General features: G+C 45.9%; 1 protein-coding gene across 1 annotated transcript in view; it reads left to right on the forward strand.

Annotated features, from left to right (window-relative positions):
- Positions 1 to 18,602, forward strand: part of MAML2 (mastermind like transcriptional coactivator 2) — a 171,255-nt gene that overhangs the window by 139,742 nt on the left and 12,911 nt on the right. Inside the window, exons 5-6 of the mRNA XM_009282305.2 lie at positions 13,797 to 14,000; positions 17,142 to 17,253. Coding sequence (XP_009280580.1) covers positions 13,797 to 14,000; positions 17,142 to 17,253 — 316 coding nt within the window. The remainder of the gene's footprint in view (positions 1 to 13,796; positions 14,001 to 17,141; positions 17,254 to 18,602) is intronic.

The following is an 18,602-nucleotide window of genomic DNA, read 5'->3' on the forward strand; positions in this document are numbered from 1 at the left end:
AGCTGAAAAGTCCTTGACTAGTGTAAGCACTACCTAGCAACAACTAAAACATCACTGTGTTATCAACATTATTCTCATGCTAAATCCAAAACACAGCACTGTACCAGCTACTAGGAAGAAAATTAACTCTATCCCAGCCGAAACCAGGACAATTCTTCTGTGTCAGTGTCTCCTCTTGTTGTTTGAATCCACACAGTCTCCAGCCTGGTTGGCTTATCCTGCCTAACATCTAAAAAACCTACCAGAAACTTTTACATGGCCCAGAGGGAATGTTGCTTGCGGGAGCAGCCTGCAAAGCAGCCTTTGGGTAAAATTTATTTCTCTGCAAGATAGTACAAATCAGTGAGCCATGGTTAAACCACGACACACGTAAACCCCATTTAAACCTTATTTTGAAGATAAAGGAGGCATATGCTGTCTATTGCCCAAGAATGAATCCAACTTTTGCTTTTTAGGACAGGGAAAAGGATGTCACAGATCAAGGTATTTTTTCAGTAGAGCAAATATGCAGGTTTAGAATATCTAAAATCCAAAATAATCCAAGCTTGCAATAAATGAATGCTTCTCTCTTCTACATTATTGTCCTACTGTCAGGACTGCAAAGGGATGACCTCTACAGGCCAAGCCAAATCAAACCAAGCCAACTCCTATTTTTTACCTCTATGCTGTCTAACCAAGTATTTACAGAACCTAGTACAACTCCATGCAGCTCATTTAGTTCAGCAGGTTTCTCCTTGTAGTCTTCCTTTTGCTTTCTCTCCTCGTTTTTATGAAAGCACAGGTAAGTGGTCAGTTGGGTGTTTCTATTTCAGTGTTTTGTCTGAGCTGTCTGGTCCACCACATCTCAACAGGCATTGCAGATGCCTTTGAAAGGCTCCTTACTGTACTGTTATCTCCTCAGCTCTGTCACCAGACAGTAAGGATATACTCTGTGCCCTGAAAAGCCTGATACCAATAAATAGAGACCTTTCTTAGTTTATGTGTTTATTAAATTGTGTGGCTGTGACCAACAGGGTGCTGAACATCTTCATTCTCAAGTCTGCTTGCTGTCTTGTTCATGGATTGTATTCGATCTCTCCAAATTGTTGGAGAAAAGCTGAGCAATGTAATGTTGATAAGGGATTTCTATATTAATTGCTTCTTAAAATAATACTACTTATATACTTTTAGTATGTGCTGTGAGACTAAGGAGGAAAGGACTGGTGTAGGGAACACAATGGCAGTGCAGAGGGTGCTGAAATAATTCCTTCCCATGGGCATTAGAGGCTGAGTGCCAGTCGAAGCCAGGCTATACATTCAAGAAAGCAAAGTTCACAATGAAGTTTCCTTCATCTGCATTTTTGCTGACACATGAAGCAAGGACCCAAGGACTTCTCCAGACAGAATAGCAGGAACATGGAAAACTGAAACAAAAGATTTAGCAGCAGAAAAGAGAACCTGTTGGTGCCAGGATGTGCTCACTAGCGCTCGTGGTAATTCAATTAAGAAGTCATGTTAGACAAAAGGATGAGAGAAAAGAGAGAGGTCAGGTCACTCTTCAGACCACAGACCAAGTTCCACCTCCGTGCAAAGATGGGGGTGGAACTTGCATCTCCCCGATGCCTCTTCACAGGCCCTGCCAGAAGACAACGTTGTGTCCTCCTCAGCCAAGCCCTGGGCTTGTCTGGCAGGAGGGGACAGCATGAGTGCAACAGGCTAACCGGAGACCCCTAGTCCTTGCACTGTGGGCTACTGACCTTTGCTATTTCCCAAACCGTGGGAAACACCACAGCATAATTTGAGGATGATTTGTAGACACAGACAATTGCACTTGTGCTTTCCCCTGCTCATAGAAATAGAACAGGACAGTGATACCCTGTCCACCTGTTCTTTTCCATACGTGAGTAGGTCTATTTAAAAATGGGGATGCAAAACAGGTTTTCACTGCTCTTGCACAAGAATAATGCAAAATGAGCAGAAGAAGTCCAAGAAGGTTTTTGTTGGCACCAACCTTCCCATTCTCCGGAGGCGCACTTGATCTGATAGCTGGAATATGGCAGGCCCTGGATAGTCTGTTATTCTTTCCCACGCTGCAAGATTTGGGCAGTAGATAACATAAATAAATGCCAGAAGTATAATTCTTTTTGACTTCATCTGATTTAAGGAAGCCTTTTCTCAGATAATTCCTCCCAGGCATGCTGTCCAAGGCAGGACTAGTCCCTGGTGGATCGAGCTATTCTGACCTCTGTAGCTGGCTCCATTTCAGCTTTCTAAAGGTTGCAGATAAAGGACAGAAGAAACAACTCACTATATCCAAGTACCGTTGCACCTTTCTTGGAGCTTGGTGAGATGCCAGGCTCTCCTTGAAGGGTCTGTGCCATTATACAGTGGTAGCAGCCCTCTGCCACCTTTGATTAACCCTTTTTTTTTTCTGAAGCTAGATAAAAAAAGTAACCACCATGCAGGATTGCCATGACCAGTAATGCTACCGGAGGGACAGTGAGGCAGCAGATAAATTCCCATGATGGGGATCTGGCCAGGCAAATAGCTAAACTCTGCAGGGCTGAAGGCAGAAGTGGGTGAGCTCTGCCTAACTCTGTTATCCCCCAGAGAAGAGGTATTCAGAGCTTCTGGGATATCTGATAAAACCACATTTCTTCCTATATCTTGAGTTCATAGTGAAAAATGAGGCAAATCCCAGGAGGGCTCTTTAGGAAACCTGGTGTTTTCACATTTTAATGAAACTGCTGTTGGCACAGACGGATGAAGGATAGGTAGATTTGTCAAGCCCTCAGGCTGCTGTGGCCACTGGCATCGTTTTATCACATTCATCAAGAGAGCGAGAGGGGATGGCAGGAGCCTAAGGTTTATGTCAATTCCCGCAAATTAACAGCCATCAAATTAAGTTGTTTTATAACAAAGACAGCAATCATTATAAAAGAAGAAGGCCCTTCTGCAGGAAGAGGGAAGACCACTGTTGCGGTTGTGTGCTAGGGACTCATTTAAAACCGAGTAGATGGGCAGTCATACCTACTCCGTTGAACCCTGCGTTGTGCACTTGCACCAGCGCCACAGGCTGTCACAGTAGGGAAACGATTTGTTGTCCTCCCCCACCCCTTCTGTGCCCAGTGACACTTGGTCCCCAGCCCCAGATGCTGATTTCAGTTAGCATCAGTCATTGTCCTGGGACAGGCAACTTGAAACAAAGAGATCCAGTCACACTGCGTGTCCCACCCAAGGCTTTAATCAGCACAGGGAGACACAGGTCAGAGCTATTCTTCACACATTGCTTTTCAGTATTCTGCATTGTTTTCCATCAGAGTTCAGAGCTGTTGGTTTAGAAAGCGGATCCCAGGAGGCTCCGGTTTAAGGATGCTCATGTTCTTGCTGTGTATTCTCAGCAGGAGGGCTTTGATCTTAATATGTGTCTCTGACAGTCATGTCACCCATGTTGTGCCCATTTGTATTCAAGTGTTTGGTCCCAGTGATGTGGTTTTTCTGTTGTTGTTGTTGTTCTTTGTGTTTAATTATTTTTTCTTTCTTCATTAAATATTTTGTTCAGGTTGCCTGCTCCCTCATATCCTCCCGCAGGAAAACTGGCATTTTATGGTGTTTGCCTTGCTTTGTTTTAATCCTTGAGGAAAATTTTCACATTATGTCATCATCCCTTTTTTTTGTGTGTGTGTGTGGTGGTTGTTTAGAAGTGACACAAATGTGTTTAAACTGCAGACAATTAATAGGGAGGGTGAATCCTATATGAGGAGGGATGTGGAAGGTGCAAAGAAAACCTAGATAAATGCCAGTGGGAAAAGCTGAGGAAACTAAAGAATAGCCTGGAAATCAAGAAGATAAAAAAATTACAGTAATTTCCTATAGAACTTTGCATTAGTGTTTATGATCGAGAAGAAAAGGTACAGACTGTTTTATTCTATTTCCATTAGATCTGTTCGAAAGTAATAGTTTGCAAATGCAGCACTAGTGTTGACCTGATCTTACAGTGACAACACTGGGTGGGTTCAGGTCTGGGAGGTGGCTGCATTCACACAGTGTCCTCATGAGCTAAACGTCTCTCAGCTCAATGTCCCTCAGCATGGTTTATCTTTGAAAACAAACAATGGCCTTTGAGAATAAATATTCCACACTTAGCTAGTTCACTTGGCACTGCTCCATGCAGTCTTTGCTGCCCAGGTCTCCACAAGCTCAGGGACCTCTGGACCACACTCCCCTATATGTTGTCCATATGCCCTTGGGTTAGTGGGACTGTCAGAATTGCTGCAGGGAGGGAAACATGAGGATGAGGCATGAGGATGATACGGCAAAAAAGACACACGTTATATGTAAGCCTGTTATATGTAAGACTTCAGTGTCATTTTTAGCACTGCTCTGTAAACTGGACATTTAAATATAAGCACGTATGTATGAGAGTGCCACCTATTACTGAATTCACCTAACGCTTCCTCTTACAAGACCCTGGTTTTGATTTCTGATAGTTTTTCTAAGTGGGCTGAAATTTTCCGTGCTCTGTATGAACCTCAGGCTAGATAATTTTTGGGAAAGATAATAAACATATGGCAACAAGACAAGAACATTTAGATGAATAAGGTATACATACCCACAGATAATATATGCCCACACTAAAGATACAGACAGATAATCACAAGTGTTTAATTCAATCGGTTTAGGAAGTTTTCACTGCCTCAGCTGGAAATTACCACTCCTTAGTGGAGGCACAGAGCGTGCGAGCGTGCACGTACCTTGTCCTGAAGTACTAGGCAAAACAGGTCCACTCACACCAGCTCTTGTTCTAGCTGGAGGAGTGGCAGTTTCTTAAACCTCTCTAATTTGGTTTCCTGTAATTGTGTGATGATAAACTAAAGGGCTTGGCTTGTTGCAATATGGATATTGCATATTACACCTACTGCAAATGATAATGCTAAAGTAGAACAAATCAGTATGTGTCTGATCTTGTCAAAAACCTGATAGGAGTCTTCATCATTCATGCTTATTGGCATACTTATTTCAATATAAGAGCACATGAGGCATTTGAAACCACAGCTCCGTACAGATCTCAGGATAGTCTTTGCCCAGGTATATTAGTGGAGACTCTTTGCTAGTGTCTCTCTGAAGCAGGTAAGTATCTTGTCCATACGTACGCTGAGGTCACTCCAAGCCAAGGGTGCCACTATGCCCCTGTGGCTGGATGGAGACCTGGGAGGAAATTCTAGCCCCGTTGAAGTCAGCTGGAGTTTTGCCATCAACTTCGATGGAGCCAACATTCCTGTTCTGATGCAGACATTTCACAATAACCTCCTCTGTTGAATTTTCAACACGTGCATGTTATTTTCATTGCAAATAAACAAAATCTTTCTAAAATGGAGACCTTCATATATACATTATGCCAGAAGATCACATTAAAAGTTCATCACGGTGCACGTGGTAAAATACTAATAATCCATCCTTGAAGTCTCTGGGAAAATTTCTGACGTGAACGAATCCCCTTTAGGTCGTTCCGCCTGAATATACAGCAATCAGATGTACAGCTGAGGGTTTATTATTTTTGCAGAATGCACATGCATTCCGAATTTGCCGTGCTCAGAAACGGAGACAAGACGTTCATCTGTGCGCTTGGCTTTGGGAAAAGACATCTCTGTGTGTCCGGACATGGGCCCTGGTATAGCGCAGACAGGAAATCTGCCAGACTGCCTCAGCAGGAGGCTGCCTCCAACACGTGCAGCAAGGAACAAGAAACTGCTTAATGATTAATCACTGTCAACCTTTGTTCTCGTTAAAGACTTGATTGTCGGACAAGGCTCGTAATGAGGCACTGTTCCTGGGTCTGTTGCTATGTGATTGTGCAAGTGCTGAATCTGAGCCTCCGTCCCTGCAAGATGCGGCTCCCGCTTTGCCCCGAGTTTAAGGAGTTGGGGTGGGAAGGTTGTTGTCATAGTGCCTGCTAGTGGCTCTAGGGCTGTGCAGCTTTCCGGCAAGGGATTATGGCAAGGCTACAAATATATCACTAATGGCTGAAAATCAGTTCAGAAGGATATCTCAGGAGTGAGCAGCTTCCTTGTTGCTGCTGAAAAGGCAAAGTGCTAAAAAAGGTTTCTATTAAGAACTGCACGAATATCTATCTGTCAAAGTCTTTCTTGCCTGTGGTTTCTCACTGAAAGTGGGGATTGGCTCCTTTGAAGTATTTGATCACCCATTTTACCTAGGAGATTGTTCACAGTGTCTGGTTTTTACTCTTTTTCTGTATAAACTTTTGCAATACTGAGTAGCAGGAGAATTAGCTATTTCTGAAAATAGTTCCAAGGTCCACCTAACTTTCAGTGTGTGCAAAAAAATGGCTTTTTAAAAAGGCTGGCCTCCCTGGCTCTCTCGGTGAGAGCTGCAGCAGTTGCGTGTGCTGAAGTACTTATCCCTTTGCATCTTGAGTATCTGCTGCATCACTTGATATCCAAACCTATCACTCAATGGGTGACTCCCACTCATGAAGCTGCAGAAATCAGGTGTGTGCTCCCTACTGTCATGATCATTTCCAGCTTTGTAGTATCTGAAGGGATTTGTCCGCATTTCCTTTTCGAGCTCCATTGCTTGGTTTGTTGGAGGAGTGACACAGCATTTGCTTCTTTTCCCTGGTTGGATGAAGGCACAAGTATTTCTGGCAGACAGCCTGGGCTTGTGAAATTGCAAATGCTAGTGTCTGTGATTCCTTGCATATGTACCTTGGAAACATGGTTGGCCCTGAATTTTTTGTCCTGAGAGCTCAGATGTTCACAGGAGAAAAACACAGAAGATGGTCTCATGTGACTGAGCCAACTTCTTACAAACACTCCACAAAATCACTGAAGGGAAATACTTTGCAGTCTTCACCCAGATGTATCTCTGGATATTAGACACGGGAAAAACAGGTCTTGGGATCTTGCAATATTCAGGTTTTTCAAATGCTGTTTATACATATGAATGTGATCTTGCTGCAATGTATAAAACTACTCTCTGGCAGGGTATTAGGAGAAATTCAACCTATAACAGTATCTTCTGCATGATTGACTTTAGAAGCTTTTGGGTCACTCTATATAACATCCTTAGAAAGCAATTCACTAGTGCTTGGCAGATCAAGGGGTGTTCACACTCACTCTTCCAGGCATCTTACTCAGGTGTGACTATAAGCATCTAAAATTAGGAGTGTAAGGGAATGTTTCTATCATCTAATCTGGGTTCCTTAGTTGTCTAAATTAGGTGTCTAGACGCTAATTATACAGCCCTGTCCCTCTGTATAGTGAAGGGAGAGCTCCAGCAGGCAGTTTAGAGAGAATCTGATCTAAGTTTTTGGTTAGAGACCTAAACTTAAAGGAGACTCACTTTTATGCTATATGTTCCAGATATGTAAAAAGGTTGAATGAGTTTGAGGTGCTCAGAAAGATGCTTTTTGCACCCCCATTGGGCCAAACAAGCAATAAGGCAAAGGAGAATTGGGCTGGCTGTGTTTCTGCCTAGTCTGTGTTATTTCCAGCCCTGATACATGGATCAGATCCTCAGCTGTTGCAAATCAGCATAACCTCAGGATCTACTTGGGGCTCTTGCAGTGTACACCGTCACAGAAAGCAGCCCTCTGCGCTCCAGTCAACAGTGGGAGTTATTCCTAAAAATAAGAAAACTCTTTTTCACTATAGCTAAAAGAGTTCTTACTCGACAGGCACTCTGCCATGGTCCTGCTGTAGTTTTGCTTTCTTGTCTGAGGCAAGTACATGGGCAGGCAGTGCTTGGAGTCACGATGTCCATGGAAACCCCGGCATTTAGCAGAAGGAGGTGTTTCTGCTTGCATTAGGTGTAGCAGAAAAGAGGTGGCTGAGAAGGGGGCTGGCAGGTGCTGAGACTAGCCGTTGGATGAAGCACCCCATGCTTCACTTCCTAAAGTTGCATGAAAGAAGAGCAACGAAGCTGGTTAAGGGTCTAGGGAACAAGTCCTGTGAGGAGCAGCTGGGGTCTAGAGCACAAGTCTTATGAGGAGCGGCTGAGGGAACTGGGACTGTTTAGCCTGGAGAAAAGGAGGCTGAGGGGAGACCTCATTGCTCTCTACAGCTACCTGAAAGGAGGTTGTACTGAGGTGGGGGTTGGTCTCTTCTCCCAAGTAACAAGCAACAGGATGAGAGAAAATGGCCTCAAGTTGCGCCAGGGGAGGTTTAGATGGGATATTAGAAAATATTTATTCACCGAAAGGGTTGTCAAGCACTGGACCAGGCTGCCCAGGGAAGTGGTTGAGTCCCCATCCCTGGAGGTATTTAAAAGACGTGTCGATGTGGTGCTTAGGGACATGGTTTAGTGGTGGACTTGGCAGTGGTAGGTTAACGGTTGGACTTGATGATCTTAAAGGTCTTTTCCAACCTAAATGATTCTATGATTCTATGAGTGAGATCTGAATAAGCCTGGTATTGCCCGGTGCTTGGCCCCAGGGGCCACTTGAGAACCCCAATTTCTGGATGTGGAAAGCAGCACGCCAGCTGAGGTGGTGGAGGTTCACACCAGGGGGTCTCAGGGGGTCTGGGCTTTGCCACCAGCCTTGTACCACCCTGAAACAGTATGGCAGGATTTTGGTGAGCCACTCCTTGGGGTCCTTCTCCTCCTCTCTCCAGTGCTCAGTGTCCAGGGTGGTTCGCACCCAAAGCATAATGCCCTTGAGAAGCTCATAGGGTCAGGACAGCCACCGGTCCCTGATTTAAGAGGAGGAAGTCCACAGAGTTGCCTTGATCTCCACCATCCTCACTCTAAATAGCCTGTGATGCCAATTAATGCAACTGAATCAAACTGCTCCTCAGTGGGAATGACATGCACAGGCTGAATGAAACTACACAGCATCCGTCACTGAGCAGGTTTCAGTGAATGGATCTGAAGCCTTTTACTTTTTTCTTTTAATTCATTGTTTCTTTAAACCAGAACTAATGCAAAAGGAGAGGGAAAGTCGGCACTGTCACTCCTGAGCTGACACTGGGCACAGAATGAGCTGCCCCACAGAAGAACAGAAAGGTGGAAAAAATCTCCCCCCACCTATTTTGAAGAAAAATCTGCAAGAAGCAGAAGCCTGTCCTGTGACACAAACACCAGCGCTCCTGGCTGGGAAGCAAACAGCCTCTGTGGGCAGAGTAGTTTAGTAAAAAATTGACCATTGTTTCCCTTCTGTCCCACCAAAATTATTCACCAATTTAAGGCATTTCCAGGAGAAAGAGGCGAAAGCTTTGCACATCCTTTTCCAGCCAAGTGTCCCTAAACTGCTTCTGAAGTAGGAATTTAGAAATGCAAGCTTGCAAAAGGCTTTCAGGGGCTCCTGACAAGCTTTGGAGAGAAAGGGAGAGGAGAGGAAGGGAGGAAGGTGCACTTTGTCCTGGTGGCACAGGGGCCCTGCCAGCTCTCAGCTTTGCAGAAGTCCCTCTCTCCAGCCACACATTGCTGTTACTGCTCAATATAAAAGCAGCGATTGGGAAAATCTCTTTCTTTCCCTGGTAAACGCAATGACGTCCTGCATTTCTGTGGAGCCTTTCATCCACCTCTGAGCTCCATGGAGGAGCCTCTTCCGAGCGGTGTGGAAGGAGCCTGCGGCGCTGAGGGGTTGTGGAGGGAGGGATGCCCAGCGTTGCCCACAGCTCCTTGCCGTGGGCTCGGCCCAGAGAGCAGCATTTTGTGTTGAAGATTTAAGCAGCAGCACAAGGGGTCCTGGCACGGGAGAGCCCACAGTGAAGAGCTGCACAAGCCCAGGAGGTGCTGGGCAGGGGCTTGCTGGTGTGAGCTGCCAGACCTGGCAGGGCACAGGCAGGACAGACGTTGGTCCTGCACAGTGAGCAGAAGACCAAGGTGAGGCAATCTGCAGGACCTGTCAGTGAAAGCATCAGGAATGGCCCCAAAAGGGGTAACAGAGCTGATATGCAGCCAGATCCTAACTCACAGGCAGGGTCTGGGGAAATGGAAATGGAAACAGAAATGGAAATGGAAATAGAAATGGAAATGGAAATGGAAAGAGGGGGGGAAGAAGGGGAGGAGAGGGAAAGGGAGGGAAAGGGGGGGAAGGGGAAGGGGAAGGGGAAGGGGAAGGGAGAGGAGAGGAGAGGAGAGGAGAGGAGAGGAGAGGAGAGGAGAGAAAAACCTATTTTGGAAAGTCCGTATGTGTGCTAGAAGCCAAAACTTCCCTTCATTTGTATGAACACAAGTCAACTGCAGAAGGGATAGTGAAAGGCAAACTCAGTCTTAAATGTTTTGATTTACTGCTAATTTAAACATTTGAGCATAATGTAGAGGAGAGGAGAGGAGAGGAGAGGAGAGGAGAGGAGAGGAGAGGAGAGGAGAGAAAAACCTATTTTGGAAAGTCCGTATGTGTGCTAGAAGCCAAAACTTCCCTTCATTTGTATGAACACAAGTCAACTGCAGAAGGGATAGTGAAAGGCAAACTCAGTCTTAAATGTTTTGATTTACTGCTAATTTAAACATTTGAGCATAATGTTCTTTGTGATGCTTATGAACAAAACCCCAGTTGTGCTACCAGCTCTGAGGAGCTTTCACTGCCTCCTCCACTCTTCCTGCTTCTCGTGGGTTTTATATCTCACTGTAACATGAGAGAACGGGGTGCAACATACCTGCTTTGCACCTAGAACACCACTGTGCTGGAGTTTCGGCACCAGCAGAGCAGATGGGGGCTTGTGGTGCTTGGTGAACACTAGCTCAGCCCTTGGCTGCTGCCCCTGCCCCAGCTGGCACCAGGCATGGCCCTGCAAGGGCTGCAGCTCATCTGCAGGGCCGGAGGGATGCAGCATGCATGAGCGGTGCCAGCAAGTGGAGCAGGAATTGGGGGCGAACCCAGAATGACACTTGTACCTGTGAGAGGTGTGATGCTTCCAGCCTGTCCCTAACACCCGGCTGGCTGCAGGGATGTGCTCCCCATCACATCACCTCTTTGGAGGCAAAGTAGGGAGAGGGTTACCTTCCCTGTGCAGGGAAACAACATGGTGTCACCACGCAGGCAAGATGCTGGGCTGCCCCTGCAGCCCACTGGGCAGAGGCGCCCCTGGGCAAGGGGACATGCACGTCCCACTCTGGGCTTTCTGTGGTCAGGGGTTTCTAAAGTTAAAGTGCATAAACCACAGGCATGGCAACCCAGGAATGAAGTTCAAAAGGCCACTGGCAGCTTTAGATATGTGGAGTCATAGTAAAGCTGCTGTAGTAAAGCCAAGCTTAGAGCAGAATGAAAGGGTTCAATGAAAGCAGGGTAGCTCCAACCCAAATCTTCTCTTCCTCAGCGGGGATGTCAGAAAGCATGCTTTGTCTAAGCGCAGGGGCAGAGCCCCATGTCCCTGGCAGCGGTACAGCCCTTCTGCCTTCTGATTTGCAGTGATGCAAGTGTGAGGTGAGAGTAATGCTTGATAGCACCAGTTCACGATGGGTCAAACTGCTGCGCAGCTAATCCCCCGATTTATTAGGAAACTGTTCTTCCTTCTCCCATCGCATCACTGCCGATGGACGATCAGCAGGCAGGAGAAGTAATGCATCGTGGATTCATAGGCTCACACTGACATTTCATGAACAGCAGAGAAAGGACCAAATGCAAAAAACCCCAAACTGGCTCGAAGTTGATGATTTATACTGTTTCCTCAGGGCCTGTTTGCCAAGCAGCTGGTGTTTTGTGCCAATTACTATTACAGAAGAGCTTGCTTTGATAGGTATCATGAATGGACACTACGCCATTTATCTTAAAACAAAATCCCTCTCCACAGCTTATATGGGCTGGCAGGGGATGAGGGAGAGAAAAGGTTGGGCTTCGTTGTTTTTTTTTTAATGCAGGACTATGAAAGCACATTTGGGGGAGCCTGCATTATCTGTGCAAAAACACAACAGATGAATTCTATTAATGGATGTAACGTGTGGCTGGGTTCAAGCTAGAGTTGTCATTTGAATATAGAAGTCAAAGCCAATTTATTGTAACATATTTTTCTTTTCAAAATATTTTAAGAAAGACAAAAAAGTTTGCGCAACAACTTGGCAAGCAGGTCTGTCGAGAGGAGGTATTTTCTATCTTGCAGCTAACATAAAGGCTGAAAAATGTGGCAGTGCCGAGCAATCCTGGATTCCTTCTGGAACTAAAAGAAAGTGTGCGGGATATAATTGTGTAAGAAAGAGACCAATAAATTTTGAAGGGTGGGTTTGTAACACTGCCTTGGGGGCTGCAGGTGGCTCCAGAAGAAAGTAATGGTTTTTATTTCAGTAAGAGATGTCAAATACTTTAGCTAGCTAGCTACGCACTCATGTGGCCCCATCTAAAAGCCACAGAATTATTTTAAAATAGAAATACCCATAACAATCATTGCTTCTTCCATGCCAGATGGTAGAAAGATAAGTTGTATTAGTCTGTAGTGTATGTGTGTTACTCTGTGTGTGGGGGGGGGGTGGGGTGTAAAAGCTAAGGCACAGAAATTAGCTTTCCTGGAGTTTGCAAAGCGATGAGCATCAGTGCTCTGTGGTCTTCAGGGCGTGGGTAGGCTACGCCTGGCCAGTCCTTGTTTCAGTGTTGGTCAGTCTGTATTTCCCTGGATGCCATGGGAGGCAATGGCCATGGAGCAGAGCTTTGCCTAGGTAGTAGACCAGACCCTGGCACTACACCTCGGTATTGAGAGAACCACCGCATAACAGGGAGCATCAGACTCCAGCTGTGGATTCCTGTGTTGCAGGGCAAAAATGCTGCTGCATATTAGGTTATACAGAATTATGTGGTTAGGTTCCTGTGGTGAATTGCAACAAAGTGGAGTCAGGGAACTGATGCTTCTCATGACTGTTGTGACCTCTTCAGTGTATCCTATTTTCTTTGTAGCTGGGCGGCTAAGTAATACCTGACTATGAAGTGATCCAACACAGGCTGAGTATTTTTGTGTGTGGACTGAGAAAGCTATTTCCTACATTTGGTAAAGGCCCAAGTACCAAACACTGGTGGAGCAAGTAGACAGAAAACATATTGCTGCCAAGGAAAACCATGGCTAAAAGGAAACAAGCAGCATATTGTCATCCCATGTTCGTTCTCATTCTGTATGTGCATGGCTTGAGTCCCCAGGTACCTTCCCCATTGCCTTCTGAGATGACTTTTTGCCATCCCTTCCTCATGAAGCTGCACACAGGGAAGAGGAAGCAGATCGAGATCCATCGCAAAGACCAGGGAGACCCTAAAGCACTCTTCAAAGTCCTGTCCAGTTACACATTCGTTTTACCAAAGAAGTTGATAAACTCTAAGCCTATTTAATCCTGCTGCTAATGGGAGTCAATTAGCAATCTCTCAGAGATTACTTTTGTCAGGGAGGTGACGGGACAAATGAAAGTGGCATCACTCACCCCACTGCGAAGTAACAACTTACTGCTTCTGTATTTTCTAAGAATAGATGCCACTACTAGCAACGAGTCTGTAACTTCTCGCTGCTGCTCACCAGATGGTAGGAACCAGCAGACGCTGAGTTTGTTCCCTTGTGGTCAAACAAACTGCCATACGGCCCAATGCAAGTTTCCTGAAAGATCCCCAGGATGGCTCCGTTACTTCTGTTAATGTTTCCCAAGCTCCTGGTACAACATTGAGGTTTTCCACTGGAACCACGTGGCACATTTTCAGAGTCTTCCACGAGCAATGAAGTTACTCAATCCCTTTCTTATTTTGTCAAAGCCTTTGTATTGGTCAATTGTCCTGAGAGTCTGTGGGCTGTGTCCTGTACTTGAGCTAATTGCATAAAAAGGTTTGTTTCCTTTTCTTGATGCTTGTTATTATTTTCATCCTTCACGAGCCATTTCTTCTGTTTCAGGATCAACACTCTGTGGTAGGCCAGGGAGCTGGCCCCACTCCAAGCTCCAGTTCTTGCTCAAATCCAAACACTGGAAGTGGTTACATGAACTCATCCCAGCAATCAATGTTGAATCAGCAACTGATGGAAAAGAAACACGCTCTGCAACGGCAAATGATGGAGCAAAAACAACTCCTTCTACAGCAGCAGATGTTGGCAGAAGCTGTAAGTTTTCTAATTCCTTATTTTACATGGAAAAGAAACAATAGAAAAGAAAGCTAAGACAGGGGGAAGAAAGCCCCCAAAACTTCAAGGTCATTTTGGCAATGCCTAGACCTTCTAGAGTGTGCCTCATATTTTTCAGCACTTTGCTAAACCCTTTTGAAACATTCTTCAGTTTATATGGAACAACTCAAGTATCCGAGCTACTGTGGTTTCGTTATAAGAACAGTCTAAGCATATGCTTAATCTGAGGCATATTAATATTGTCAGTGGTTTTCTTTGCAAGATAAGCTAAGGTCCACTGCTATGCTACTTTGACCACAGAGGAAAGCTGACTTCTAGGCTCTGCAACCTAGGCAGCATGGTATAAAGTGGCTGTGTGTAAACAAGGATCAGGTACATCGATTTTAGTGTTCAACACAAGTTCATGTGCTCGGCTGGGATCATACATGAGTCCTCCTTTCTCTGTTTTTCTTTTTTCATTTCCAGATATTTGTAGCCAGTTCTTCTCTCTCCCTTGGTATCTGAGAGATCAGTTGGGAGTTTCTGGTCATTTTATGGGGCGTGGGGGATATTTGAGGTCTTGTTGGCAGTGATAAGTGCTAGAACCCACTAGCTGAGTTCTGCTAAACTGGCATTGCCATTGATATTGCATGAACTGAGTCAGCTGAAGGTGCTTCGTGGCCCATCGCCCATGGCCAGTGCAACAGGGGGAAGTCCCAGCTGCCCAGAGCAGTAACATATACCCTCTGCATCCTCGTATTCACCATTCCTTGGTAGTCCTGCTTGCCAAAGCACAGAGAATAGAGAAGTGCTAGAAGAGGAGCTGAGCTTGGCATGTCCTTGAGGCAGGGAGAAAGCAACGTGGGTGCCCTGCAGCAGCTATGGAAGGGCTGCAGGGAGAGTGCTGGGGAAGGATGGAGGTGACACCATCACCTGCTTTGGTTCCCCCAGGCTGCAATGACAGCAGACCCCAAGCCTGTGGCTTATTTATCTCAACCTGCATCTCTCAGCTTACCGGGCAGACCCATTCATGCTGGCCTGACATTTTGAATCCAAAACTTTCTTTTCTCTGTAAAGGTGTAGACTCAGAAATGCTGACACATTTAGTGCCAGTAATGCCATTCATGTAATTAAAGAACAACACAGAAGTGGAAAAAACATTCATGTTTTTGTGGGGATGTTTTCAAAACAAAAATGATTCAGTTTTTTATAGAGAATATCTTTTTGTTTACAAATTTATTTCCATTCCAAAAATACAATTAGAAAGCTTGAGTCTGAAATTAAGGATTTCATTTGTCGTATAAGGGAAATATTTGTTGACTTTTTAATTTATGCAGAAGAAAACTGAAGTTTCAAGTCAGCTCTACATGCTGCAGTTTTCTGTCAGAATTTTTAGCAGAACAAAAAGTTAATTGCTCAAATAGCTCTTCTTAAAAATACATAGAAATTAAAATCACTCTACAGAATGTGGTTTTTTGATCAGCTTGCCTTTGCTTTTGTATTGTATACATAGAAATACACACAAAGCCTGCCTACAGTTTTTACATGTATTGCAGGGATTTCCTGGGAGATAACTTGTCTTTCTTCTTCACAAGGGTTCAGGTTGAGCAGTATGTTAAAACGAGCCTTATAAATCTTAATCAGACCCCTCACTCCCAGAGTGCATTACAGAAATGCCTAAATACCACAAGAAAGGCACTTCTCCCAGTGTTTTAATTGCTCCTGGCAGAAGAAAAAACAGATTTTTCACGAGAAGGTCCGTTTGTGTGATCTTTTCAGGCAGACGGTCCCCAAATTATTCTGATGGACTTCCATCACCAGGCAGGGCCTGACTCTTTCACACTGACGAGCCGGTTTGCCATTCTGGCAGCCAAGCACGAAACCCAGGTGCATTGCAGAGAAAGGGTGAAGCCTGCCCAGCAGCTGCCCAGTAAGCACGACTTACAGAGGCACGTGTGCACCGGCAATGACTTACCAGTGACCGAGGTGGTCAAACCCACATTTTCCTGCCGTGGGGCCACATATCCCGAGGAGTCGTTGTTCATGGGTGGGCAGTAGCACTCTGGAGGCATCAAGTCACACTGATGCTGGTGAGAGATTTGGCATTGACTCCAGTGCCTGCACTTTCCAGATCTTTATGAACACAGGGCAGTTAGTCAGATTTCAGTTCAAGGACTTGGACTTCTATCTTCCCTTCACCAGAGATATGTCTCTGCAGGCCCAAAATAAAAAAAATGTCCCCTACTAATTGGCTTTTTCTGCAATCTTTCCCCACTGTCCTTCCCCCAGTGCTTGCACTCCCAGTGTAAGAGGAAAGACAGCACCACGTGTATGTATGGGGAAGCACAGGGCAATGGTGAGTGGCATGAAAACCAACCAGCCCAGCACCGTCATTGCTAAACCCTGGGCATGTGTCCTGCTGGCATCCCTTATGAGGAGAGACACAGGGGAGGGCAAAGCAAGGGTTTTGCTGATACATTCCTCCGGTGTAGGAGGAAGGAGAGAGTGAGGGATGGGCATGGCTGCGAATGGGCATGACAAGCTGAAATCCTCTTTGCCAGCTGTGCACGCTGAGAGGGCTGTGTGGGTGAAATGGGGTGATGACCATTGATGCAGCCAAGGGGCAGGTGTCGACCTTGCAGGTCTGCACCCTCATTGCTCCCCAGCTGCATCCTGGTTGTGTGTTTGGGTCAGACCGCGTGTTTGCTCTGTCTCTGTGCTTTCTCTGAAAGAAAACCCAGCTGCACAGACAGGGAGGGAGCCATGAGGAACCATCAGGCCCCTCTGTCTGATAAGCATGGTGAGCAAGACAGTGCAGACATCGGAAGACACTTTGTACTGCAGTGCAGGCGTGGCCAATGTTCTCAGAGGCTGAGAAACTCTCAGTGGTTTTAAGGAAAGTTAGGCCAGACTCAAACACAATACAACCAGCAGAAAGGTTTCCATACAGACTTCAGCAGGTGATGGCACAGGTTCACAGATGGCACAGGTTCACAGATGCCTCTCCTGTGGACCAGACAGGGTGAAAGGAAGGAACGCTTCAGCTTTGTACATGCTGAGAAAAGAAAGAGGCAGGCAAAACACAGAGCCAGGAAAGCATAAAGAAAAGCAAATTAATATATTTCTACTTTAATCCTCTAGGAGAAAATAACTCCACAAGATCAGCTGAACAGACACTTGACACGACCACCACCAGATTATAAAGACCAAAGAAGGAATGTGGTCAACATGCAACAAGCAAACCAATATCCTGGTAAGTGCCCATGGGCTAAATGAAACTATTTCCTTCCTTCCTTCCTTCCAGCTGGAAGACTATCCAGAAGACCCATGTGTGGCTGGTGACTGGGGCCTGATTTTCTGGGTATCCACTTACATCACCACAGAGGCAGAGGGTGCTGGCCCTGTGCTATTTAACTTACTGTCTCCCACCACTGAGAAGTGCTGATGTATCATCTGGAGAACCAGCTGGTGGTTCATCCAGGCCGATGCTGCATCTCTCAGACATGGGGAAGGAGGGGCTGGTACACCTCCCATTAGCACTGTCTGGGGCAGATGTGCACCCAAATACTTGATACAGAGGTGTCCTCTTGACTATGCAACATCACTCCATCCAGATGCTTCTCTCAGGTATGTGGTACATCTTGCTTCAGAGACCGAGATGAGAACCATCCCTCCCTTCAAATGGCAGCTAATGTACAGCATGAGGACCCTCATACTGATTTTTAAGTACTTCACGTGACACCATCATGGGCAACCAGAGCTACCAGCTGAACTTTTGGTCTGTTTAATATGCCACGGTCATGGCCTCAGTGCTGCTCTACAAGCAGCTTTTCAACAGATAGTCAAACAGTAGGGTAAAAGCCCCTGCTTTCAGCCAGAACTGCCTAGGGCACAAAATGCCCAGCACTTCAGGACTAGTCCTTGGTTTCAGCTTTTGAGCCCTCACCTCCTTGGAGAGTCTAGTTTTGGGAGCACAGGACTGCCTGTTTGGCTCTTCGTGCTGTTCACCTTGCTGGTTAGCTGGAGGCTTCTCTGAGAGCAAAGGCAGAGTAAGGAAAAGATGCTGGGGAGAGAGAGGAGGTGGGGGGAAATGCAGCAGATGGGATCAAAGGATGTTCTTTATACTGCAAAGCATCTGTGCATTTAAGTTTAAAAAGGATCATAGAATCATAGAACCATTAAGGTTGGAAGAGACCTCTAAGATCATCGAGTCCAACCGTCAACCCAACACCACCATGCCCACTAAACCATGTCCCTAAGTGCCTCATCTACACGTCTTTTAAATACCTCCAGGGATGGGGACTCCACCACTTCCCTGGGCAGCCTGTTCCAATGCTTGACAACCCTTTCGGTGAATAAATATTTTCTAATATCCCATCTAAACCTCCCCTGGCGCAACTTGAGGCCATTTTCTCTCATCCTGTTGCTTGTTACTTGGGAGAAGAGACCAACCCCCACCTCAGTACAACCTCCTTTCAGGTAGCTGTAGAGAGCGATGAGGTCTCCCCTCAGCCTCCTTTTCTCCAGGCTAAACAACCCCAGTTCCCTCAGCCGCTCCTCATCAGACTTGTTCTCCAGACCCCTCACCAGCCTCGTTGCCCT

Source organism: Aptenodytes forsteri, unplaced genomic scaffold, assembly GCF_000699145.1.
Source record: "Aptenodytes forsteri isolate BGI_AS27 unplaced genomic scaffold, ASM69914v1 Scaffold75, whole genome shotgun sequence".
In the NCBI taxonomy this organism is placed as follows: Eukaryota; Metazoa; Chordata; class Aves; order Sphenisciformes; family Spheniscidae; genus Aptenodytes; species Aptenodytes forsteri.